Raw genomic sequence first — 27,730 nt, forward strand, 5'->3', positions numbered from 1 at the left:
ACCCGGTCGCAAGTGCCGATGTGCTCGCAACCGGGCCGATGGTTAGCCCTGCGCACGCGCAGCAGCCACACTGCGCGTGCGCAAGCCCCGGAGCGACAGAGAAACTCTCTCACTCCGGAGCTCTCTACAAAAGGGGCGGCTGTCGATGTTGATCGACAGCTCACCCCGTTTTGTAGGCGTGGCGGGGAGGTGGTTTCCAAAACGGAGGCGTTCCTTAAGAAACGCCTACCATTTTGTGGGCGGCCGCACTGACATCATCAGTGATGTCAGTGGGGAGTTTCCTGCTCGATCAGAGCAGGAAGCTCCCTGGGGCTTGCAGTTACCGAGACCCAACCTTAGGGTCTCGTCGCAAGCACCATCGCAACCATCAACCTGGTCTGTCGCTAAGCTGTGCGTGGTAACCCACAGCTTAGCTAGCGAACCAGGAGGCCACGCTAAATAAAGGAAGCGGCCACCTCATTCAGAACGAGCGCTCGCTTCTTGCGAGCGCCTCTGAATGAGGGCCTGAGTTCCTGCTTGTTCCTGCTGAAAGATAGCACTGGAATTCGCTAACATCAGTGCAATAAAATTCTTGCAGCACACTTATTTGTCATATGAAATAAAAGCAGCCTTACTGCTCTCTTTCATAAGTTTTATTGAGTTGTAAAGAGGTTGAAATGAGCAGTATATTATAAGAAAATCAGTGAAATATAACTTAGTGTGGCTGGAGTGCCACAATACACTTTAATACACATTTTTTAATTCTCAGCCATGCACATAGAAATGTGCATGTTTAATTTCCTTAAGTCCAATAATTTTTCACAAATATAGCAATGGGCATACACAAAGCCTGCCCAAAGCCTGAAATCTATGGGTAATAGCATGAATAAATCTTAGCGAACGAGTGACCTTCAATAAACTTTGTCTTATGCGATCACTGTTATGTGTATGCCCAAAACACCTTTCAGATAATATTGCTTCGGATTGGTTAATATTTAACTTTATTCATGTAATGTATAACCCATCTGGCAGAATTTTACAAATACAGGAAAATTAAGCCAGTGTAAGGTCGACTCTCAATCCTCTGCTCATATTAAGATCCTTCTACTCAACACAAAATGATCAGATTTGAAGAAGATTTGTAAGTTTTAAACTGTAGAAAAAAACTCTGAACAAAAAATATAACAAGCTAGTACATTTATTTTGTAAATATGTAACGTAGAGTTTATTGCGAGCTATACAGACATTCTGTATTTTATACAAGCTATTTTGGTGGAATCTGTTTTATTTTACACAATATGCTATTATGTGTGCTCTCCAATGGTTTATGGAAATGTATTACAATGGACAGGTGACCTATACGGTGGTGAGCACTTATTAAATGTACATAAGGTGCTGTATACAGTAGCGATCAAACAGTTTCTAATTTTTACTTTGTTACTACAGTTTAGAAAATGAAAGCATTTGATTGGTTGCTAGGGGTTGCAGCTACCTGTCCCTCAGTGTGGTTTTGTTTGAGCAAATTAAACTGTTTCAAAATAAACTTACAGTGCCTGCGTGTTCCCTTGTAATATCAAGGATGTTCATTTTGTTTGCTGCTTATATAGGGTTGAGGGTGTGTTATATAAAGCGATATGGTTTGTGAATGATATATTTAAATATCTTCAAATCTCGCAGCATGATGTAGCAAAAAAAGCTGTAAATTAGTATATATTAAATGCTGCAACTAATAATATAAACTAGTATAAATAATTACTTTTTAGGTTACAAGTACACATTATATTTGCAAAGAAGGCATATGGGGACACACCCTAAATAGCATGGTGACTTATGTTTTGGTTCCTATTCAACAGCAACCCCTGTACATTATAGGCCTGATTTAGTGTTAAAATGTAAAAATCACGATGACCGGTCCACTATGGGTATGGACACCGGATGGTTGCCGGGCTTCCAACATCAAATCATGTGATGGCAATTAGCCATCGCATTCCAACCATTAGATAGTATAACCATCTCAATGGTTATACTTGCGGCCAAAAAGGGGACGGAGTCTCTGTGAAAGGGGGCGGAACCTTGGAACACCACTGTCCACGTCACTGTGGGGGCGTGCCCAGCACTCTTCAAGATGATGAGTTGCCCCCAGGTTCCCCCTACACTGAGAATATATGCCGTGCACACGGCATCTATTCTCCTGCTGCTTTTCCCCACAGCCAACCATCAAATGGAAAGCTGCATGCTTTGGCTGGTAACCATCGAATTCCAGTATATTCAATGGAAAAAGTACTTCCATCGAATCGGAAACATCAATGGTTGCTAACCATCACTTCCCAAAACCCCAATTCTGCACTTTTTCCGCCTCCCATTCATAGGCGAAACTTTTCTGCCTATTACATTGCATCGACTTTCCGCCTAGGCGCAAAGTCTTTCAAATTGAATACGGGGTAAAAGTCAAACAGGCGAAAATGACGTCATCAGCGTAAAGTTTCCGGTAAAAACACGCGGAATCGGACTTTTCACCTCAAATTGAATAAGGCCCATAGTGTATTGTGCGTTTCCACTATGCCTCACGGGTCTTCTGCTTTGCAAATTCCGAGAAAGCCATACTGGGAGATATCATAGCACATAAACATTACTGCGCATAGAAGGCCTGATTCAGAGATGGAAGCAATGACGATTTATACGCAAATCAAGCGATTGTTTGCTATTGCGCATGTGCGAGCCCGATACCATGCACGTGCAGCAATTCCATTGCGATTACACATACACAGAGTACCCACTCACAAAGTGAGTGACAGGTATTCAGCGTTTGGGGTGGTAACAGGGGGGTTGTTAGAAAACCGTAGGTGCGTCTGACCGTTTAAATGTAATTTCATGGGCTGGTATAAATTAGGCACTGAAATCTCTGTAGCAGCACTAGAGCTCACTGGGGTCAGGAGAGCTGTCGAGTCTGCGGTTGGTCAGACCTACCGCAGATGAAGCATGGCTGCCTGCTGTGCGTCGATGGTACCTATGTTTACGCAGTTGCACGTCGTTATACGGATACGAGAAGGCAGCAGATGAGCGTACCTATGCTTGGCAAAGCATTAGCATATTTTAGAAACTGCGATCCGTGAGAATATACAGTTGCCTATGCATTACCGTCTGTCTCTGAATCAGGCTCAGAGTGAACAGGGTCCTGGTGGACCCCATAATGTTATATTGCTAACTACAGAATGCTCAGTTCATAGCCATCAATCAAAATAATCTGAAATAAAAAAGTTATTTCACTGCAGTTTTACTATAATTTTGTAAAATTCTAAGGGGTATAATTACTAAAGTGAAGGGTTTTAGAAGTGGAGATGTTGCCCATAGCAACCAGTCAGATTCTACTAAACATTTATCTAGCACCTTCTAAAAGATAATAGCTAGAATTTGATTAGTTGCTATGGGCAACATCTCCACTTCTAAAAACCTGCACTTTAGTAAATATACCCCTAAGTTTCTTGTAAGGTGTCCAAAATCAGGAAAATTTGGTTTGAACAAACTCTGGGCCTGATTCAGAGACGGACGCTCTGAAAGAGCGCTCGCTCTGAATCAGGGTGTTTTTTTTGAGCGGCCTCATGGCCGCTCGCATAGCTGTGGGTGACCACCCACAGCTATAGCGAGCGGCCAGGTTGATGGTCGCAATGGTCAAGACCATCGCGACCATCGGGCTTGCGACGAGACCCTTGTGGTAGGGTCTCTTGGCCGCAAGCCCCAGAGAGCTTCTGGCTCTAACAGAGCCGGAAGCTCTCCCACTGACATCACTGGTGATGTCAGTGGGGCCGCCCACAAACGGCAGGCGTTTGTGAAGCCACCCCCCGGCCACGCCTACCAAATGGGGCAAGCTGTCAATCACCATCGACAGCTCGCCCCCTTTGGTGCGAGACCCGGAGCGACGGAGCACCCGTCGCTAGCCGGGTCTCGCGCATGCCCAGTGGCCAAACACCGACCCGGTTGCGAGCGCTCAGCGCTTGCGACTGGGTCTGAATCAGGCCCTCTATTTCAAACCAACTGACCATCCATTGCAGCCATTCCTAGAAATTCAAAATCAGGCTGGACTTAATACAAAGTGTGAATATAGATTAAAAGGAAACTGTGGAATCAGCTTGTTACCAGAGAAACAGAAAACATTACACAAAATTGTATACCTTACACGGCAAGTTATCCTTAGTTAGCATGAGAGGTATGCATCGGCTTATTTCTGCCTTGAATCCCACAAGTAAATTCCCAGTGCAACTCTCTCTCAGAATTTCCAAACTAAACTGTGTTACAATCCATTGTTTAGATACAATACCTGAAATCAGGCAAGCACCCAACTGGACCACTGACTGGTACTGAAGGGTCATACACACTAGATGAAGCGTGTACGAGCCGACCACGTCAGCTCAGCATACATACACACTTGCCGATGCCGACAACGGCGGGGGGTGGGGTGCGGGACCATACTGGATTCGGCAGCATGGTATCGTTAATGATATCCCCAGATTGAGCTGCATGTACAGCTGACTGGGAATATCGTTAACGTCCCACGGGAGTGCGCATCGTTGGTCGTTCAGACCAAACACACTAGACAATATGAACAATAGAGTTATCGTCTAGTGCAGTGATTTTCAACCGGTGTGCCGCGAGCGGTTACTAAGTGTGCCGCGAGAATCACCGCCCAGAGATGCCCCCCGCAGCTTAACTTTTAACTGTGTGCCCAGGCAGCACTGAGCTCTTCCGGGTGGCTCAGCCGCTGCCCGGGTCTTACCAATGGAGACGCGGCGGCATGACCTCATATGTCATGTACACCGCGTTGCTGTCCCACCTGCACAGTACTGCTCACTGCTGACGAGCAGTAAATGGGACAGACTGCTGCAAGCCTGCACCAACCGTGGCTGAAGAATTGAAGGTGTCAGGATCTGCACAGTAAAAGGGCATCTAGACGCTATCGAGGGACAGGGAGCTCCAGGTAGGGGGGCAATGTATATAATTTTGCTGTCTGTGGGGGCCAATGTAATTGTGTTTTTTATGTGGGGGCAATGTGTATTATTTTGCTTTCTGAGGCGGATAGTGTGATTTTTTTTTTTTATCATTTGTAGGCCAGTGTGTTTTATTTTGCTGTCTGGGGGACCAGTATATTATTTTGCCTTCTGTTGGGGCCAGTGTGATTGTTTTTTTTTTTAATGGGGGCCAATGTGTTTTATTTTTGTTTTATGTGGAGGCCAATGTGCTTAATTTTGTTTATTGGGGAGGCCACTGAATGTGTTTTTCCACCCGTGGAGGCCAATTTGAGTGTTTTTCTCCATGGGGGACAGATGGTGTGCCTTGGCAATTTTAAAATCTTGTTCGGTGTGCCGCGAGTTCAAAAAGGTTGAAAATCACTGGTCTAGCCTGCACACGGCATTAGAGACTGATAGGATATACTACAATAATGCATAATGGTCCTGATTCAGAGATGTACGCTAATGCAATCACAGTTGCAATCCTGCACTCAACTGCTGTGCGCAAATACGCAAATGTCGCAGACACCGGGATATGCGCGGTCGGCCGATAGTCGCTCAACTGCGTAAGTATCAGCATTGCGTACATATCTGATTCAGGCCTATAGTTAACCTAGCAATGAATGGTCAGGGTACTTGTTGAGTACATGTACATGATTAACACACGCATTGCTATTTTTAAATATCTCGCTACCTGTGTCTCAAGTCAAAGCATAAATTATCACATCATCCGCAACGTGACATTTCAAAGCAGCTGCTTAAATAATTAATCAGCACTGCCTAGTGCCCATGTCCACTAAGAAGGCTCTGAAAAGTGGAAAGGTACTACCAGCTGTTTTCAAATCTCTTCCTGCCTGGTGTGATTGTATATTCACTGACTTGAGCCAGGCATTGGTAGATTGGAAGAAAAAGTAGGGTATTCATCCTACTCTAACTAAGAGCACTGCTAATCAATTTAGTGGCTCATATAGGGGCCTATGTACTAATAATCACAGAACTGCCGCAATTAATTAAGGTTCTGTATCATGGGGATATTTTAATTTTTAATGACAATATCCCCACTATGTACAAAGGGGAACTCGCAGGCTGCGGGAGAGACATTGGAAGATGTCTCTCCTGCTCATAAGCCTCCATAGGCATAAAGCAGTGTACACCATATAGTGTAAACTATCGGGGCCACACTCTGAAAAGCTTTGCTTTTTGGAGTTTAGTACATAGGGGTCAGGTCCGAGTTCCCATTGATAATGAAGGGGACTGTTCTTTCCTGCAGTAGTCCAAATGGCAATGTCAATTAAGTATAGCTGCAATGCAATTTTTTTTATTATCAGCTGGAGAGGGCAATTTGCAGTCATATAATCAGAAGCTGTTAGAAAGTGCTGCAGATTGTTATCGTCATCATATCACTGCAGTGACCCTCCTGCACCCTCTAGAGATATGACTCCATAACTGCGTCCTTGAGAATGTGCCTTTGCTGTGCTTGGGAATCTCTGGCATTTCCTGTTTGTCTTTTTCAGGTGCAAGGAGTTATAATTATAGATATAACAGCATGCATACTTTTATGGGGTATTCATGTCCAGTAAGGTTATAGGGGTTTATGTATCAAGCAGTGAAAAGTGTGTACAAGTGGACCATTGAAGAAGTTGACTGTAGCAACCAATCAGCTCCTACCTATTATTTTATAGACTGTACTTGATAAATGCTACTTCAAAGCTAATTGGTTGCTATGGTCAACTTCTCCACACTTTTCACTACTTGATACTAAAACCCCTTAATCTTTATTCCTGGATTCTGTGTAATAATGCTGGTTGTTAGAAACTAAACGTGAATACCTATTGTATGAACGGTATCCGGTCAAAATCCAGACAGTCGGCATCCCAATGGTAAGTAATGGGGCTAGGGGGAGGGTTTATGTTAGGCACTAGGGGGATTACTAGAGTTAGGCACTAAGGGGTGAGGGTTAGGTTTAGGGTGCGGGGAGGGGGAGGTTAGGTTTAGGCAACATGGAGGGAGGGTTAGGGTTTTAGAATACCGACCGACAACTGTCAATATCCTAACCCTGTCGGGGTGCCGGCATCCCATAACCAACCAATATGAAGATAGTAATAATATAATAACAGCTTCTTAAGGCCCCCATACATCAGCAATTGATTGCAGCAATTGTGCAATTTGCAATCGATTGTGTATAAAAATCTTTTCCTTTTTCAATCGATTGCAGAATTGCCACAATCGATTGAAAAAGGGAAAGATTTTTATACACAATCGATTGCAAATTGCACAATTGCTGCAATCAATTGCTGATGTATGGGGGCCATTACACTTCAGTTTTGAAATTGACTCCTCCTAATTTATTTGCTCATGTACAAACATTTTCAAGATACAAAAGTAAGACACATTGGGACCCAGTTATCAAAGTATATTTGAGGTATACTCGCCAAAAAACACCTGTTTTCGGGGGTTTACCTCAAATATTAAGTATCCCCCAGATGTATTAAGGAGTATTAAGCGGTCCGCAGCAGGTATCTCTGATATTGGCCCCCGCAGCTAACGCCATCTGAAGATGGCATTAGCCGCTGTAGCCTTTGGGCTACACCGCACATAATTAGCCGGCCGAGGGATCCACCGGTACCCTCCCCGACTACGGTGGTTGTGAATGTGCAGCACCCCCTGCACTGGCCGGCAGCTCTCTGGAGACATTGCACGGACGGCTCCGAAAGGAGCCCATGTCCCTGCATATCCCAGATGATATATCCGGCCGCTATGATTGCATTTTGCAATGCGATCATGGGCGTTACTGCAAAAGCAATCATTAATAACTGGGGGCCATGAGAGGCAGCTCATTTAAAAAAAAAAAAAATTGCCCTAAAGCAGAGATGGAGTAAATGTTGCAAAATGAATATTGAACTTACACAACTAATTGCCATGTTGGGTGACTCAAAATTCTTAGAAGAGAGAACTTAACAGCTTGTACTTAATTGGTCAATAAAACATAGAGGTGAGAGGTGAGATAAGCACAATATGTGAAAGGATAAAAAAAAGAAAAGAACAATAAAGTATACTGAAGGCGGTGTCCTACTGCAGTCTCAGCTTACAAACTTGACCTTTTGTTGGCAAAAGTGGAAGCGACAGTTTTTTTATCTCACTCTGCTGACATGAAGTAAAACCAGGACTGAAAGGAGCCCATTACTCAACCCTTTCCAACTGAGACACACCTGTACCAAATAGCTTATGCCAGTGACCCTTGTCAGCACTTACCTATTTACTGATGAGTAACTTCATTTACCAATTTGCCCTGTCTGCTCTCAGCTGAAAGCAATGTGTGACACAACTACCATCGGGCCAGTCTGCACTTTGCTGTTTACCAGCATTGCATTATTACCAGGGCTTAAAGTGGTCCTGGAGAGGTGGTGGAACTCATCTCCCCTGCTGTCCCACCCCGTTCCTACCCACTTTAACCCCTGATTATTACTATCTCTTGATACTGAGATCTACATGACCATGTGACTACGTGACCATATTTATTCCTAACACGCAATTGGTCGATTTTTTCACATTGCGCATGCATCGCAATTTACGTGCGCAAACATGCTATTGCCATGGGAACTGCGTGTGCAGAGGCTACGCAGACATACAGCACAGTGATTGACAGGAAGTGCCATTTGTGGGTGGTGAGGGGGGTTGGGCAAACTCAGTTGTGCCTGTGCATTTGGACGCCGTTTCAGGGGCGTGCAAAATTAAGCCTTTGCGGAGACGGACGCAGCCTGAGGTCTAGTTGCACACAGAACGTTTTGCTATGTCTGCGGGAGGGTCAGGTCAACCACTATTGTTCGTATGGCTCCGATGGTTCTCGATGTTACCGCCGTCTTGCCAGGTATAGAGGACGCAAGTAAAGGGAAGTGGGTGGTAGTATGTAGTGCTGGGTGTCTGCTTATTCTGCTGCGATTGCCGTGCGTATGCATTCATTAGCATATTCGCGCAGCGGCCGATTGCGTGCATCCATATCCGTGCGTTCCTTGCTGAAATCAGGCCCTAAGTACACACACTATGGCTTCAGACGCAGAACTGGCACAGGAGATGACTCTAGGAGATTGTGCTCAGTAGACGTACTGAATACACACACTGCCCCTCATTCAGAGGCGCTAGCAAGAAGCGAGCGCTCGTTCTGAATGAGGGCGGCCGCTTCATTTTTGAAGTGCGGCCTCCTGGTAGTTAGGTAAGCTGTGGGTTACTGCCCACAGCTTAGCGACCGACCAGGTTGATGGTCGCGATGGTGAACACCATCGCGACCATCGGGGCTTGCGACGAGACCCTAAGGTTGGGTCTCGGCAGCCACAAGCCCCAGGGAGCTTCCTGCTCTGAAGGAAACTCCCCACTGACATCACTGACGCCCACAAAATGGTAGGCGTTCCTTAAGGAACGCCTCCGTTTTGGAAACCACCCCTACGGCCCGCCTACAAAACGGGGCGAGCTGTCGATCAACATCGACAGCCGCCCCTTTTGTAGAGAGCTCCAGAGCGAGAGAGTTTCTCTCTTGCTCAGGGGCTTGCGCACGCGCAGTGCGGCCGCTGCGCATGCGCAGGGCTAACTATCGACCCGGTTGCGAGCACATCGGTGCTTGCGACCGGGTCTGAATGAGGGTCACTGTGGATAAATACTAGGAACAAGTCACTAGAAGAAACAGAGCTTGGAACCAACGCTGCAACAGCAAGTCTTCACTGGAAGTAACAACGTTGTACTGGGAACTTCCTGTTGTCTGGAGCCCGGTTAAATACCCTAAGGTAGCCGTCCATTGGAGGATAGTGTCAGCTGACAGCAACCAATGCTAAATGGGTAAAGGGCTGATCAGGATATAGACTGTCATGGCTGCGTCCATGACGGTAACCGCAGAAACCACATCACGGAGCGAGCACATGGATGTCCTAGCAGACCCCAGGTATAATCCTCAGCACGTCACCCGCGCCTGGCGTCTGACCGCTCAGGAGGTCAGGGGAAGCCGGCGCTGAGGTAACAATCGATCCTAGCCGCAACCTGTCAGCTAGCTTTAGTATTTTCAGCTACATAAATATAAATATATATATATATATGTCACAGATCACACGCTCTTAATCTTTTTTTTCCTAGCAGCCTATTAAAAATTGCACGTGATAACAGAAACTCAAAAACCAGATAGTTGGTTACAGAGCCCAGCTGGCTACAGAATCTTGAATCTTTGGAGCTGCAATCCCTTTCACAATCCATGAGGTTTAACACTCTGGGCCAGATTTACTAAAGTTTTAGGCAAAAATGTTTTAAATCGTTTCAGAACTGAACAATTTAATAAAGGCCAAACTGCTAGAAAACCATGGTTTTGCAAAGTGCCAGAGTACACCATGTCATGTTATGCTTCTCCTGTTGAGAGTATAAACCGTAACATGTATAAAGCAGCTGTTTTGCAAATTGTGGGGGAGGTGGTAGCAACAATTTTGATTGCTGAGATTGCAGTCAATTGGCCTAGGATTGATAATGGTGTCTATAAGAAGGGACAAAAACCTGTCTGTTAGTATAAGTGTTTTATGGTAACCTATTGCATTCATGTCATATCAAACTTGCCTACTCTCCTGGATAGTCCAGAAGGCTCCCAAACACCAGATGGCACTCCCGATTTCCCAGAGAGTGGGCAAGTCTCCCAGAGCCACCCGGCTACAGCTGCAAACTTTACTAGTGATGTTTCGGCAGTATAGGTGACTGATGATGCAATTCGAATCTGCCCTCCACTTCACAATCCCGGTAATCGCGTTGTCACTCCCCAGCTTCGTCCACTTCTGCTCACACACCCCCACTGACATGGCTGCCCAAAGGTTAGCAAGTATGGCACTTTCAACAAAAAAGGTAGGAGCAAGGGAAGCATCAGCTGCTGTGTTTTTGTGTGTTTCTGTACGCGGACTCCCTCAAATGTCTCACCTCCAGGGTTTTGGCACCCAGGGTAAGTGGAAAAATGGTGCTTCCCCCCAATTTATGTTGCCTGAGCCTATTGCTCAGAATCACTTACAGCCTCAGGAGCATGGGCTTTATGCCCGCCTATCACTGCCTCGGGCCTGACTACACCCACGGGCCTAGTGCCCGACAACCTGGTGGCCTAGGGCGGGCGCCCCCTCTACCGGTCCTGTCAGATGGTGCCCAGGGCAAGATGCCTCACTCGCACCTTCCTCGTTACTCCACTGCTCACCTCAACTGCATAAACCTCCTGAATATTTGTGACCAGGGGGTATATTTACTATGGATTGATTTTGATTTCTGTTTCATTTTGGTTCCATTTTTTATGAAGGAATTTACTAAAGGCCAAATCGAATGTCAAATTGAACAGAAAAAGGAATTTGAAATGAAATCAAATTTCTGAAAAACATCGATATTTTCACATAGAGGACAATAGGATCCCTTCATTTACTAACATTCGATTTGTAAATCGAATGAAAAACTAACTCAAACTCGAACTGCAAATCCCCAAATCAATAGAACTTCATGCATTTGTTTTCAGCATGATCAGTTCGATTTCACACAGATTCATGCATACATCAGTGAGATGCATGCATCCATCTCCAATTGTAAAGCGCAACAGAATATGCTGCGCTATATAAGAAACTGTTAATAAATAAATAAACTGTAAAAAGCTTGTAAAGAGTTAATGTTTTGAAAAAAAATTACGTGGGGTCCCTCCCTAAATACACAACCAGCCCCGGACTTTTCATAGCCAGTCCTGGGAAAAAATTGCGTAGGGTTCCCCTGTACTTAGCACAACCAGCACCAGGCTCAGATTCGGTCATGGTTCTGGAATTACAGGGGGAAAAAAGCGTAGGGTTCCCTTGTAATTTCCACAACCAGCACCGGACCCTTTCTAGCGGGGGGGGGGGGGGGTAATGTCACAGCCAGAGAAACCCTATCTCCGGGTTCCCCAGCCGAAACATTACTCCTGACCACTAGTCAGCCAAGGCCGGGGATCCCTGGGGAGTTGGTGGCCCCCCAATAAAGGGGTCCCCCTCGCCAGGCCATCCCAGGCCTAGGCCGATAGCCCGGGCTATCCCCACCACCCTTGGACGGTGGATGGCAGGTTGATTGTGTAAGTGTAGTGTAAAAAAAGAATAGTAAATATTGTTTTTGCGAGTAGAACTGCAGGTCCCAGTAAGCCTCCCCCGCATGCTGGTACTTGGAGAACCACAAGTACCAGCATGCGGGACATTAAGGGCCCGTTGGTACCTGTAGTTCACCTGTAAAGAAATGTTTAAATAGACACAATACACACATCGTGACAGTATAGTTTTAATACATACATACTTACACATACCTACATTACCTGGACTGGTCCACTTTTTCCTGTAGGCATCCTAGGTCTTCGTAAAATAAAAAAAAAGAGAAACCCGAGCTATGCAACAGGTAACAACCACGATGGTTGTTACCTCCCGAATGAATAGCTCAGATGCGGCTTTTCCCTTTGTAGGGCCGTGTCTGAGCATTCATTGGTTGAGAGAAGTCAGCCCCCGCCTCTCTCAGCCAATGAACGGCTCCCACCATTGAAGTCAATGGTTGGAACCGCAGAATCACCTTTAGTAACCCTGCGGCTCTCACCATTCACTTCAATGGTGGGAGCCATTCATTGGCTGAGAGAGGCGGGGGCTGACCTCTCTCAGCCAATGGCTGGCTATGAAAAGTCCAGGGCTGGTTGTGTAGGTTTTTTTTGTTAACATTAACTCTTTACATGCTTTTTACAGTAAGATTACATGCAGGCATCTCACTGATGTATGCATGTATCTGTGTCAAAACAAACTGTTCATGCTGAAAATGAAAGCATGAAGCAGTTCTATTCATTTGGGGCTTTGAAGTTTATTTTGGAGTGGGATTTGCTGTTCGACTTGGACAACATGCAAAATCGAACAGCAAATCCCTTCTTAAACTGAAACAAGATGGAATTCGAGTTGAAAATCAAAAGCAAAATCCATTCTTAGTAAATTTAAGATTTGCTAAGGGATTTTGCTGTTCAAGTTCAATTCGATCTCAGGAGATTTCAGTGATTCACAAAAATTAATCTGTAATCGAACTTTAGTAAATTTACCCCCAGGAGAGAGATGTTTAGAAGCTGGTAACATCATGCTTCAATACGGTGCCTGGGCTGCACAAATTTATGTGAGCTGAATGGCCACAGGATCCCCCCTGTCTGTGTCGTCTTGACTATTAGACATAACACAGGTGACATTTTCTTGGCACTTTAATGAAGTGCTAAGTGCACGCAAATGACTGTCGAAGATTAAATAATTTGGACCCTCTTGATGGATATTTATGAGCTGAAATACTTTTTTGGGACATACATTGGTGCCTGACTTTTCTTACCTATTTTACCTATTGTTTATCTTTGGCATCTGGTAGTTCCATGTTGGTAAGCTACGGCGAGCCCTTGTAGAGAGGCGCCTTGGAGGGACAAGCTTAATTTGTTTTACATTATTGAAATCAGTTCCTGGCGCATTTCATCATGCTTTCAAACAATTTCTTCAAACAAAAATAAGTGACATGACTTTTAATAAATAAAATTTTCTTCATTTCCTAATTGCAAACTCATGGACTTCATCATTTTTAAAGAGTAATACTAATCTAATTGGGGGCGATTCAATTCAGCGCAATGTTGAATAGCCCCGCGAAGGAGTTCCTGGAGCTATTTCATTGACCGAGCTGTTTAGTCCAACTACAGGATTTCTTCTTGCACCCTCCTGAGGTGTGAGCAGAAATCTGACTTAAGTGCCAGCTGCGATGCTGTTTTCTGGCTTAGCGCGGCACTATTGGTACATACACACGGTCAGATTTTCCTTCAGATTTGTACAATAACGATTTTAAAATTCGTTCAATCGTTCATATCTGAAAGAAAATCTGACATGTGTCCCTGCAAGGATGAACGATGCGTTTTCCTGTTTGTCAGATAACAATATCTGACATCTGATATGTTTGCAATCAGATTTGGTCGATTTTTATTCATTTTAATACTGTCAAAAATCGTTCGTAGTTCATGAAATCGTTCGTTGTTCATCGTTCATCTGACAGATCTGACCGTGTGTATGCACCATAACACAGCCTCGCCGCCCGCACTTTAGTCTGAGAATGCCAGTAAGCGCAACTAAACACCCAGTTTAAGGCACGATATCCGGCGTTCTCCGACTTAAGTAGTTTTAGTCAGACTTAAAAGCATGGTCTATTAAATATCTCCGGGAACTTCTTCACAATGCGCTGAATTGAATCGCAATTGTGTCTTATTGTTTTGGTCATTTGTCAGTAGACATAAAATGTGGGGATTTACAGGTCCACTGTAAATATGATTAATTGCTTGTATCTGAGTATCATTTAATATGAAAAGGTCAAGAGAAAACAAACAATGATATTAAAATAAACATTTTTCGTTTTGCAGGATAAAAACAATGGACATGCTTTCACTTCAGGTGTTGGCTCCTGTGCGTGGGATCCCCATAGGGATAGAAAGCGCCAAAAATTGGGAGTGTGTGGAAAGCTTTCAGGCCAGATCTGATGATGTTGTCATTGTGACATATCCCAAAGCTGGTAATGCTCTGCTTAAACCATTATATTAACTTATCCAGAAATATTACGAACTATAGACAGGTAAAATGAGTAGGCTGTGGTAATAAATATGTTATTTAAACAATAAATTGAACATAGGGGTTAACAGAAATGGAAAAGGTTTGAAAATAAATCTGAGCAGCGGTCCTGACACACAGTACCAGTTACTTGCAAACTTGAATTAAACCCTAGTATGCACTAAGGGGGGACAACTGCATCTGATGCAAACATTGTGTTGCCATTGAACAAGTTATTAGTTCTATCATATCTTGATAATGAACCACTGTTTGTAAGGAGGAGATAGAGGAGAGTGCTATAGGGTTCAGAGGCAGACAACCTGAATAATAAAAGCTATTTCTTATTTTGGAGAAAAAGTGCTGTAATGGTGACCTAATTAATATGAGAATATATATTAAAAGTCAATACAAGGATTTGTCAAACAAATTTTCCATACCAAGAACTCAACAGAGGCAAGGGGTCATTAATTGCAAATGGAAGAAAGACAGTTTCACCATTACTTATGAGGGGGTTTCATACTTACCTACTCTCCCGGGAGTCGTAGGAGGCTCCCAACTTTTTGGGTAACCCCCCCTGCACCCCTGAAAGAGTAGGCCACTTCCTAGTACTTCATATGTAAATGCCATATTCCATCAGCACATATTTCTTGATCAGCCTTATGCATGTATCATCATATATAAATGCCATATTCCATCAGCACATATTTTTTACTCGTCCTTATGCATATAACATAGTTCCCCTACAAGCACTGGTATGCTGATCTCTGTGTGTGCAGAGATCAGCTGCAGCAGGGGGGCCTGATGATCAGTCCCTCCCTGCACCACCCTCTGCATCAAGGAGGTGAGGAGGCAGGGCTAGGCACAGGGAAAAAATTGCTTAGGGTTCCCCTATACTTAGCACAACCAGCACCAGGCTCAGATCCGGTCCTGGTTCTGGAATTACAGGGTGTCACGGCCAGGGTATTTCAGCATGGCGCTAGGCGGGTGTTACCTGTGAGGTCGTTGTGGCGCGGGCTGTCTGGTGGCGAAGCTGGTGTCTGGCGGGATGCTTTGGCTGCGCGCGTTGTTGTGCGGCCCTGTTGTCACTCTGCGCTGGTGAGGCCTGGCGGCGTCTCCGTTCCGTTTGGCATGGGCGCCGCCATCTTGCCTTCTGGCCATGTGATGCGGCTGGCCAATCCTGGTGAGTCACATGTTCCCTCCGGCCAGTAACAGCACGGCATGGGGTATTTAGGAAGGGTCCGTGCCTTCCTTCTTTGCCAGTGCAATGTGTATCTCAGCCTAGCTGAGAGGGAGTTCTCTGTGCTTATCCTGTTCCTGTGAATTCGCTGTCTGCCAGTCTGCCCGTCAGCTCCTAGCTCCCACTGGACTACCCCACTTCCTCCATCACCCTTGCCCATACCTGAGTGCCTGAGCCTGCTGACATCCTGCGCTTCAGTTCACTACCTGCATACCTGGCTTGTTTATTTTCAGTTCACCACCTGCATACCTGGATTGATTATTTTCAGTTTCACTACCTGCACACCTGGACAGCTCTAATTGTTTCTACTTGGATTGATTATTTTCAGTTTCACTACCTGCACACCTGGACAGCTCTAATTGTTTCTACTTTTACTCCCACCACAGAACTCTTGTGCACATTTATATATTCCTGGACTTTTATTTACTGCCACATTATATGTCTGCTCAAGCACTTATTAAAAATCCTAGTTTTATTTTCAAATCTGCTTCTGTGATCGCTCCTGCTACCACCCCGGGTCCACAAACAACCCAGAACATAACACAGGGGTAAAAAGCGTAGGGTTTCCTTGTATTTTCCACAACCAGCACCGGACCCTTTCTAGCAGACATCTATTGGCATTAGGGGGGAGGGGGGCTTATGATTAATGTTAAAATATTGTTTTTTGTCTGGGGGGAGATATAAATATATACAGTATAAAATGTATAACTATATATAGTGACACATGAGGAGTGGGGCTGCCTTACTAGGGACCCATTATCCCTGGGGGTAAGGGTGGAGGCTCTGCCAATGAACCTATTACCACTGGGGGCTTATATTGCTGGTGATTTCCCAAGACTGTAGACCATAGGTCCAGCAGGGGTACATGCAGTAGTAAGGACCGCATGGTAAGGAGCCCCCTCAAAGGGTCCACCCACCCCCCATACTGTGGATTGCACCAGATCACCACCATCGGGCAGCACACGCCCCCACAAACTATCCAGACAACGAATTCCCGAGAAGCACTGTGCCTCCAGACAAAGGAAGGAACTTGTGTCCACTCACCCAGCATTTTGTTGTCATTCGCACCCCACCACAAAACATCCACCACAATACACACTGACTGCCCAACCCCCCCCACCATTTCCCTCTCCCCGTCCCCTCCTCGTCTGCCTACACAATACCCAGGAGCGCACGTCAACCTTTCCATATATAACCTTCTACACACAGCCTGCAGGTAATTTTATACAATATGTTCAATCATTTTGTGGCTCAAACAAAGTTTGTGTACATACATGAAATTCATTTGTTTCATGTATACACACAGCCTGAAGGTAATTTTATACAATATCTTTAATAATTTGTGCCTTAGACAAAGTTTGTGTACATTGAACCATCAGAAAGCAAAGGTTTCACCATCTCAGTCATGCTAAAATATTCAGAATTTCTGAATATTCCGTATTTCTGAATATTTGGATATGGGAGACTCAACCTGTAGTACGAATACAAACCAGCAAATGAACAGTGAATATGGTTCACATTGTAAAAGTCACAGAACCTGTGTACAATTAGCCTTGCCCATGAAGATATTACAGAGACAGAGTGTCATTCATGAGTGGATGACAATGCGATACAGCAAATCATACGGAATTCAATGTTTTTATCGGCATTCTTTTATATAACTCAGTTATTTTTTTATTTTTTTTTAAGGAACTACATGGATGAGTGAGATTGTGGACATGATTTATAGTGGTGGAGATCTTGAAAAATGCCGTAGAGATGCCATATATAATCGCGTACCATTTTTGGAATTACAAATGCCTGGAATGATTTCAGGTAACAGAACAGGATTTATAGCCCAAAATACTAATAGACAGTGATGTCCACATTATAAGTGTCAGTGACATCATTTATCGGTCACTAAAAATGCACAAGGCCCCATAACTATTCTGCCTAAGCAGTGTTTTCTATAATTTATTAGGTGTAAAACAACTTGAGGCCACACCATCTCCAAGACGTGTGAAAACACATCTCCCTATTCAGCTGATGCCAGAATCTTTTTGGGAAAAGAACTCAAAGGTAGCTACAAACTCCAAATTCAGTGCACTGCAATATGTTCTGAGATTAGTCTTTGTATGTGAACTTTTACGTTGCTGGCCCATAACACCTATATACAACACCCTGGTTTCCAATATAAACCATCTGGCCAAGTGTGGATAATGCTGTCTCCATGCAGCAGTGAAAGTCCTAGCAAGCATTCAGGATCTGATGCTTACTCTGTGGCTACATGAGTACAAAATTAAACCACAGAGATGAGTGAAGGTCAACTTGATATATCCTAGCTAGAAGCTGATTGGTTGCTATAGACAACTTGGAAGGTTTGATACATTTCCTTATAAATACGTATATTCGCCTACATGCTCCTCTGTGGCCAGACCGCACCTATATTATGATTGGTTTGATACCTATCATCATTATCAGTGCATACTGCACTAACCCTATCATGGGTGCAGAAAAATTGATCTGAAAAACATTACGGAACTTAGTTATGTGTAACTCTGCAATTCTTTCAACGTGGCCGCTCTTAACTTTGCCGTAGTTGCATAAACGTATACACTCCACAAACGGGCTAGTGTTCAACTCTGCATCAGCCCAAATTTATCATCTTACTTCATCATCAACATAAAATATTAGTGGATAAAGGTTTACGTATATCGTCTGAGTTGAGTATATAATTTTGTAGCATAGAATATACGCATATTGATTCGGTAATTTAACTATGTTGTATATGTGTACAAACAGTAAAATAGTCAATAAAGATTAAAGATTGCACACACTTATTCAATCATATTCTTCTTATAATTACACTTACGTTGGAAGTCACAATGGACATGCAGATTCATGCATACACAGTGATACAATCTACGATGTGATCCACAGCTATCAAAACCATCCTCTGAAAAGACTGTGGAGCTCATTCAGACCCATTCGCTAGCTGCGATCGCTCGCTCCGAGCGTATGGAAATTCGGCTAAGTGACGTCAAGGCAGCCACTCGCAGGGCAAGTCATAAGCACTCCCACTTTGTTTTGGCGAGCGATCACTTTTTGTTTGTAGACGCCCACCAGCCTGTCTTAAAACGCCCACTTACTTCATCTCCAGGAAGTGCATGAAACTATTGGTACATCGTGCACCATCGGATCCGATCGCAGTGCTTGAGGTTGACTATACCCTGCCGCAAGCACTGCGAGCACTTCAGTGTATATTTCTAACAAGTGACGTGTCCTATGACGCTGGCTGTTAATTATGCACACCTCTGAAACAGCGTTAAGACGCTCAGGCACGCCTGCGTTCACGCCACCACTTCCCCTTTTACAAGTACCTTCCCTTGTTACCACCCACAAAAGGCTTGACCTGTCACTCATGCACCTGGGCTGTCTATGCTGGGCGAGCAAGAGTTTCCTCATCGCTCGTTCTAGTGCACGCACACGCAATATGAAGCGTACGCATGCGCACATTGAAAAACATCGCTCGCTTGCTAGCGAACGGGTCTGAATCAGGCCCTGTGTCTGAACGAGCATCAGCAGAAGTATTAGACCCAATGATTGGTAGTGTGTACCCAGCCTTAGATAGAATGATTGGTAGTGCGTACCCAGCCTTAGACAGAATGATTGGTAGTGTGTACCCAGCCTTAGACAGAATGATTGGTAGTGGGTACCCAGCCTTAGACCCAATGATTGGTAGTGTGTACCCAGCCTTAGACAGAATGATTAGTAGTGGGTACCCAGCCTTAGACCCAATGAATGGTAGTGGGTACCTAGCCATAGACAGAATGATTATTAGTGGGTACCCAGCCTTAGACAGAATGATTGGTAGTGGGTACCCAGCCTTAGACAGAATGATTGGTAGTGGGTACCCAGCCTTAGACCCAATGATTGGTAGTGTGTACCCAGCCTTAGACAGAATGATTGGTAGTGTGTACCCAGCCTTAGACAGAATGATTGGTAGTGGGTACCCTGCCTTAGACACAATGATTGGTAGTGGGTACCCTGCCTTAGACCCAATGATTGGTAGTGGGTACCTAGCCTTAGACAGAATGATTGGTCGTGTGTACCCAGCCTTAGACAGAATGATTGGTAGTGTGTACCCAGCCTTAGACCCAATGATTGGTAGTGGGTACCTAACCTTAGACAGAATGATTGGTAGTGTGTACCCAGCCTTAGATAGAATGATTATTAGTTGGTACCCAGCCTTAGACAGAATGATTGGTAGTGTGTACCCAGCCTTAGACCCAATGATTGGTATTGTGTACCCAGCCATAGACAGAATGATTAGTAGTGGGTACCCAGCCTTAGACAGAATGATTGGTAGTGGGTACACACTTCCAAGTTTGCCCAACACTGGGCCTGTTTCAGAGATGGACACAAACCCAATATTTTCGCAAATGGGCGTTTTTTTTCTACTGTGCATGCGTCTGAGTGCAAGTGCGTATGTGACGCGATGGTCTTGCAGTGGCAGTCGAGATTATTTATTCTCAAAGTGATTGGCAGCCAGGTACCATTTGTGGGTGGTAATAGGGGAGTGGCGACTCAAACGCAGGTGCGTCATGACCATTTCGGGAGAGTGTTACAGCCTGCGACTGCAATACCGTACACAGGTAAAGCTCCGATGTCTTAGTTCCATCGGTCATTCTGCACGACCATAGGCTACTCAGAAGTCTGATAATCGACCGATTTGCGTTGATGGTTGGGTCGTTGTACACAAGCGGTGGATCTACGATGCCGATGATGGGCGTCTGCAACATTTGCATATATTCGCACAGTAGATGTGTACAAAGACAGTGGCGACAGGATTTGCGTCCATCTCTGAATCATCCCATTGTACCATCGCATTGCATACATTTTATAACGTCCATAAAACCAGATCAGCATACACACTCTTACCAAGATGTTGTGAATCTTATCATCTCCAAGACGTATAGGATTTTACCCAGCTTAAGGCTGTAGGAGGCATATGTTTTGCTTGACTTCAAATGTTCCTAGAGGGAACTAATTAAATGTAAAACAATGCATAAAGAATAGTATAATAATTGCGCTGCAGTAATAAAAGCAATGTGTGCAAGCACAATAAAATGTAAACAATTGTAAGTTTCACTTAGTTTATATTTCATATCTATTCAGAGGGATCTACTAGAGCTGCAGACTTAAGCTGGGTACACACCTGGCCAACCTAACGATTGGTAAGTGCACACACACTTACCAATCGTCTGCCCGATGTGTGACCAGCAGAGCTATTTGAATATGCCCGCCCACTTGTGATGTCATATTTAATGGAGTATCCCGTGGTCAGCAGGTCGACCCTACAGGCAGCCAAATGAAACGATGTATCTGCTAAGATATATTGCCATCGGATGTGCTGTGAGGCCGATCTGATATGCCTGTAAACAATGTCATTCGCAGACATATCAGGTGTATAGGGGTGCAGAGAGGGGGGGTACTAATTACCCGGGCGTGGGCTTGTTGGTGGGTCTGACGCCACCCCCCTCCCTCTTACCTGTCAGCAGCCCAGCACACGCTGTTGTGTGCTTGGCTGCATTGGGAGGCCAGGGAGATTGCTGGGCAGCAGCAGCAGTCTCTCCTCTGCCTGTAGGGGGGAGAAATGACACTGATCGTGCGCCCCCTCCCCCCGATTTGCGCTGGGCTGAGGGGCTTACAGTGCCCCCGTTCCCAGCATGCGGCGCTGCAAATAGGTTTTTAAAAAAAAACATTTTCTAAGGGGGCGTGGCCACACCTCCCGCAATTAGGTCACGTCCCCTCAATAGTAATGGCGCCGGGCCGGCTCTCTACATCCCTGCATGTGTACACACCCGCTGATGCACCATCGATATATCGTTCAGATGTGTACCCAGCATTACGGGATTTCTGTGTCCTAGTGCATGTCCATTAAATAAACAATTTTAGGCAGTAACTAAATTTGGTAAGTTTTTCATTAGTCTCAAAATGTATATTATTTGCTCTTCTCAGGTTATTTATGTTGCAAGAAATGCCAAAGATGTGGCTGTGTCATATTTCTTTTTCCACAAAATGGTGAAATCCTTGCCTGATCCTGGTCCCTGGGATGTATACCTTGATAACTATACAAAGGGAAATGGTAAGAAAGAGAACATGGAATTGGGATCAAGAAGAAGTGACTACATACCATATAACATTTGTTTTATATTGTAGTGTGCTATGGTTCATGGCATGACCATGTTAAAGGCTGGTGGGAAAAGAAGAATGACTACAATATCCTGTATTTATTCTATGAAGATCTGAAAGTGGTAAAGTTAACATAAATTAAGCCATATGTCAAACTGGACACATACCCAATTAGCAGAGCAGCGATGAACAGTGAGAATCTAAGGCCTGAACAGCACTGCTCTCCCATTGCTTCCCATGGGCACCAGTCCTGCACCACTACCAGAACCAGACGGTCCCAGCTTCACAGTTTGGGCACTATTTAATGTATGGTTAAATAGTCTTGCAAAACCCCTATGTTACCACAATTTGCAGGCTGTGGTATGCTGTCTTTACAGCTTGGGAATGGTGTCTTGTCTGCTGTTTCACCTAAACTTCAGTATTCCAATTCTACTACTCTCTGCCCTCTGGATTGACCTCTGCATGTGGACATTCTCTACTATTTGTATGTTCCCTGTCCGCTATTTATATGCTGATTGGACTGTCCGCTTTGTATCTTGACTCTGCTTAAATTCTACTGCTTGTACCACCTATTGTCAGTGGGCGTGATTCACGGATGCAGACGCATGCACCCGGCCGTTGCGAGAATATACTAATGAATGTATGCGCACAGCAATCGCAGCAGAATAAGCAGACACCCAGCACTACATAATACCACCCACTTCACTTTACTTGTGTCCTCTATACCTGGCAAGACAGCGGAAACATCGAGAACCATTAGACCCATACGCACAATAGTGGTTGACCTGACCCTCCCGCAGACATAGCGAGATTTCCTGTGTACAACTAGACCTCAGGCTGCGTCCGTCGACGCAAGCCTGATATGAACGCCCCTGAAACGCTGTCCAAATGCACAGGCACGCCTGCGTTTGCCCGACCACTCCCCAGTCACTACCCACACTTCCTGTCAATCACTTGTCCCTGGGGCAGCGGACTCCCTACGTATGCATACTCCATCGCACTGGCCGGTTCGCACATGCGCAGAGCAAAACCATCGACCGATTGCATCCGTGCGTACTTTGCTGAATCAGGTCCCATGTTCACTTGCTCTGCCCATCATATCTTGCCTGGATTATCCCCTGCTAAGCTAGACGTCACTGATGTACTCGTTACCGTGTCCGTTAGTTGTCCTTGGTACTACATTCTGCTCTCATCATCTGGTTGCGTTGGTGTGTTACCAAAAGGGGTATGTAGTTAGGAAGCTGTCGGTCGAAATACTGACCGCCAGCTTCCTGACTGTCCTATCCCGACAAGGGACTAATGATAGGCGTTGAAATCACGACGCCTATCATTATCCCTACATCTGGATCCCGACGCCCGGCATACTGAACGAAGGTAAGCTTAGTGGCGGACAGCCGCTCGGGGCGGGGTTAGGTTATGGGCTCCTGGGGGGAATTAGGGTTAGGCACCCCACAGGGAGGGTTAGGGTCAGGCTAGAGGAAGGGTTAGGCACCCCCGGGGGAGGTTAGGGTGCGGAGAGGGGGGTTATGTTTAAGCTCTTACGGGGAGAGGTTAGCGTTAGGCACTGGGGGGGGGGGTTAGGGTTAGGCACCCCTAAAGGAGGGTTAGGGGGGGAGAGGGTTAGGGATAGTACAAATACTTACACTGTCGGGATCTTCTAGTGCCAGTCTTCCGACGTCGGGATTTGAACCGCCGGACTTAGGTCCACGATTCCACCAAAAGGTTAGTCATCTCTACTGCATATTCTCCTGCTTCTATTTGGAAACTGCACTTGATGATCTATCACTAAATCCAGTTTCAGTCCTGGGGACAAGCAGGCACTGGTGAACACATGGAAATAGGGGCTGCTATAGGTGAAGGCCTCGTCAAGATCAGTTCTTGTAAATTTAGCATGTACCAGAGCCTGACAATTATGAACATTTATATAGGTATATGACTAGTAATACACAGAAGTAGGTAGTGTGGAGAAAGGTGGAAACCAGGCACTCCTAATAAAGGTTCCACCAGGACTCCCTTTTGCCTCATACCAGTATAATAGGACTACTGTTAATGACTATTTATCCCTATGTGGCAAATTCACTGTTAAGTTATAATTTCTATATTTCTGTCTATGGGCCTGATTCAGCAGAGGATGCAGCTGCTATCGCAGCTGCTAACATGGTACTATTAGCGCTCCCACTAGGCTGTTTTAGAGGGGCACCGCGCCCTGCCCGATTTGAAAAGGGCAGAATGTGTCCTGCCTTTATGGCAGGGCCCAGTTGGCGCACAGTTAAAACAACCTGCTGGGTACCGTCCCCACCTGCCTATTCACAATGAGGTAAGAGCTTGGGGGCAGCCCAGCATGTCCATAAGTGCTGGGCACGCCCCCTTTTCGGATGCACGCCTTGCCCCCAGACCTAGAATGAACACTACACTATTATGGTAATGCAGCAGAAGGTGTCACGTCTCCTGCATGCATTATTTTTCTAAGCTGAGTCCTAGGACGCAGCATCGGGACCGTCTGCTTGTTCATTAGCCGGCTAAGTGACCCATGGGATCACGAAAGCCGGCCATCCACAAAAGAGGCCAGGAGATGTGTGTCACCCTGCAGAGACCCTGGCCTCATCACATCCCCCCAATGGCAGCGACACGCCTCCGTTTTGGGAAACGGAGGCCATCATTGCCCCCTTCCCGCCCAGAAATGGCAGCAAACTGTCAATCACTAAAAGTCTACTGCTGAACTCCGTGTGACATTGCAGAGCCGTAAAGCACATGCGCAGTACGGGTCCAACGCTTGCGCAGATTCCTGACCATTGGACATCTGCATGATTTCTTCTCCTGCATCCTCTGCTGATTCAGGCCCTATATACTGCATGTAGGTTTTGCTGTATTTTTTTTATTACAGATTGATTGCTGTGCCTACGTTATCTGTACATAAGTTATCCCTATATGACCTCAGTGGTTTAGGTGTCTGATTGTGTGTATACAGAGGGGCTTATGGGAGGGAGTGGTTTAGAAGAGCCCCTTCCCGTTTTAGATATAATCTAGTTATTGTCCCTTGTGTTTATCATATATTGGTTACAGCCCAGCACATTTTAGCAGTCCCAGCAATAACCTCAGGGTAAGATAACACTTCATTTCAATTACGCACAACATGCTGCCGGCCAATGTTGCGATACTCAACTGCACATGGCAGCCCCAGCATAGCAAGATTTCCTGCACAACTCTATGAGGTGTGAGACAAAACTTACAATATACATGGATGCTATTTGCCGGAATGTCGGAAAGCCAAATGTGATCTTTGTCAAGAATTGAATTCCCACCTTCGTGTCCAAAAAGTGATCAAGCAGTGCTGAGTAATCGCTCAGTGGTTCACTGGGTGGGTATTCACCTGAAAAATCCCAGGATAGACCTTTTCCACTGGGTATTGTCACAATCAGTATAACAATTTATGTAACACATTAGCAAAAATTGTGTCATGTTTTCAGTTATGTGACAGATCGATTCATACTGAAAAAAATATTTACAATAAGCCTTAGTTTGTTGAAATGAAAAAGAAAATTGTTACAGTTTGGCAAGTTATCAGCATAATATCTCAGCCATAAATATCTTTAATAGAAACTGAAGAGTGAAATCAGGAAGATTCTACAGTTCTTAGAAATAGAGATGAGCGATGATATTCTGGAGAAGATTGCTCACCACACCTCCTTTGAAGAAATGAAAAACAATGACATGGTCAATTACAAAACCATTCCCAATTTACTGTTAGACCAGACCTCTACTTCGTTCATGAGAAAGGGTAACATTTCCTTTTAAAACATAGTTTATGCAATAAAATACATTTCTACACACAATAACTGAAGAGCGAATACACTGAAAGTGATTTTACAACACACTTGCTGACTTTTGGGACCTTGTGGAAAAGGTAGGTTGAGTGGACAGAATCCAGGAGGTTTACCTGACCTCCTGGGAGTCGGGGAGATCCTGAAATTCATGAGTCTCCCGGTCATTCCAGAAGAGTAGGCATATTTGATTTACACTATATAGCTGCTAAGGTGCTCCAAGTATCAAATATTGAATGATAGTTGTACATACTCTTTAAAGGGGTATATTTACTGTGTGAGAGTTTTTTAAAATGGAGATGTTGCCCATAGAACAATGGTTCCCAAACTTTTTTGAATCACGGCGTCCTTGAGTATCAGCATTGTTTTCACGGCACCCCTAAGCCAAACATTTGTTATTGAGAAATTCAGAAAAAAATGTAGTGACGTAGTAATGTGCAGTAAATTGTGTTTCCCTGTCATCCTTAGGTTCAGTTATGTAGTGGGAGACAGGTTTGCGTTTTTGTTTGTCCATATATTTATATTACATTGACCATAAAGAATTTGATTTGGTGCTGGACCACCAACCTGAGGCACCCCTGCAAGTGTCCCGAGGCACCCCAGGGTGCCGCGGCGCACAGTTTGGGAACCACTGCCATAGCAACCTATCAGATTCTACTTAACAATTAACTAGCACCTTCTAGAAACTAATAGCTATAATCTGTTTGGTTGCTATGGGCAACATCTCCACTTCTAAAATCTCTCACTTTGGTAAATTTAGGGGTATATTTACTAATCTAGAAGCAAAGCATTTGCATAGAACTATCTTTGTCATCTCCTTACTTACTTGCAGTGTTTCTCATAAAGTAAAAAGCAGTCAATGCCAAAATTTTATGGGACGTGTATGGAACTGAAAGACAAGATGTGGTGCCAAAGGGTGTGCGAGTGTGTCTAATTTTTTAACCACATGCAAAATGGAGATTTCTTTCAGGGGACAAGTTTGCTTAATGGAGCGTACACACGGAGCGATCAGACAACGATCAGATATTGTTGTCTGATCATCCTGCATGTGCTGGATGTTCGATATCGAACATTCAGCACATGCACCAACCCCGTTGATCATGGGTCCCTATAGTAACCAGGCTAACCTGGTCGATATCGACCACGTTGGCCTCCATGCACGGGCCATGGTCGATATCGACCATCCGTGCCCGCGCATCGACCATCGTTTGGAGGTTGGTAGCGGCCCCAAAACAGGACGATATGATCGATAACAATATAGCGATATCGTTATCGTTCTTATCGTCCTGCAAAGCTGGACCGTGTGTATGCACCATAAGTGTGATCAAAGGGCACTGCACTGTGTTATATTATAGTAAACATTTGGGATGTCATTTGGAAATCCACTATTCATAAGAAAAGTAAAAATTATTGCAGCAGCTCACAGAAAATGGCCAATGCATAGTCTGAGCATCTTTTCCTACTGGGGTGCCAGTGACAGTGCAGAGAAAGATGGGGTTCAATATGTGTTTTAGCATATACTAGTCATAATACACCAATTGCACAAAACCCCAAGTTCCAAGTAGATAATAGAACCCATACATTTACTAGCTACATTTATAGTGTTGTTTGAGCTATGCTAGAAAGGCAAATAATAGTACTGTAATATAATGGAAATACATTTCCTTTCTTTACTAAGGTGTGGTTGGGGACTGGAAAAACCATTTCACTGTTGCTCAAAATGAGAATTTTGATGAGGACTATAAGAGACAGATGTCGGACACAGATCTTCACTTCAAGACTGAGATTTGAGACATAAATATAACAAATATGATTGAATAATATTAAAACGCTGTCTGAGACCTGAACATTGAGATCACTGTTTAATTAGGCCACACACATGGATATTGTTCTAATTGTTAAGAATAATGCATT

The 27,730-nt window shown here is 44.7% G+C and overlaps 2 protein-coding genes across 2 annotated transcripts in view; one reads left to right on the plus strand and one right to left on the minus strand.

Moving 5' to 3' along the window:
- The window catches only part of SLC25A45 (solute carrier family 25 member 45), an 88,714-nt gene that overhangs the window by 47,681 nt on the left and 13,303 nt on the right, over nt 1–27,730 (minus strand). The window lies entirely within an intron of this gene.
- Nucleotides 1,054–27,607, plus strand: LOC148525407 (sulfotransferase 1B1-like). Its single transcript, XM_088471080.1, has 8 exons — nt 1,054–1,120; nt 14,401–14,549; nt 17,511–17,636; nt 17,782–17,879; nt 21,822–21,948; nt 22,023–22,117; nt 25,593–25,773; nt 27,495–27,607. Exons 1-8 carry the CDS (start codon nt 1,098–1,100, stop codon nt 27,605–27,607), a joined length of 912 nt encoding a protein of 303 aa, XP_088327206.1. The 5' UTR covers nt 1,054–1,097.

Source organism: Taudactylus pleione, unplaced genomic scaffold, assembly GCF_031769625.1.
Source record: "Taudactylus pleione unplaced genomic scaffold, aTauple2 ptg000109l, whole genome shotgun sequence".
In the NCBI taxonomy this organism is placed as follows: domain Eukaryota; kingdom Metazoa; phylum Chordata; class Amphibia; order Anura; family Myobatrachidae; genus Taudactylus; species Taudactylus pleione.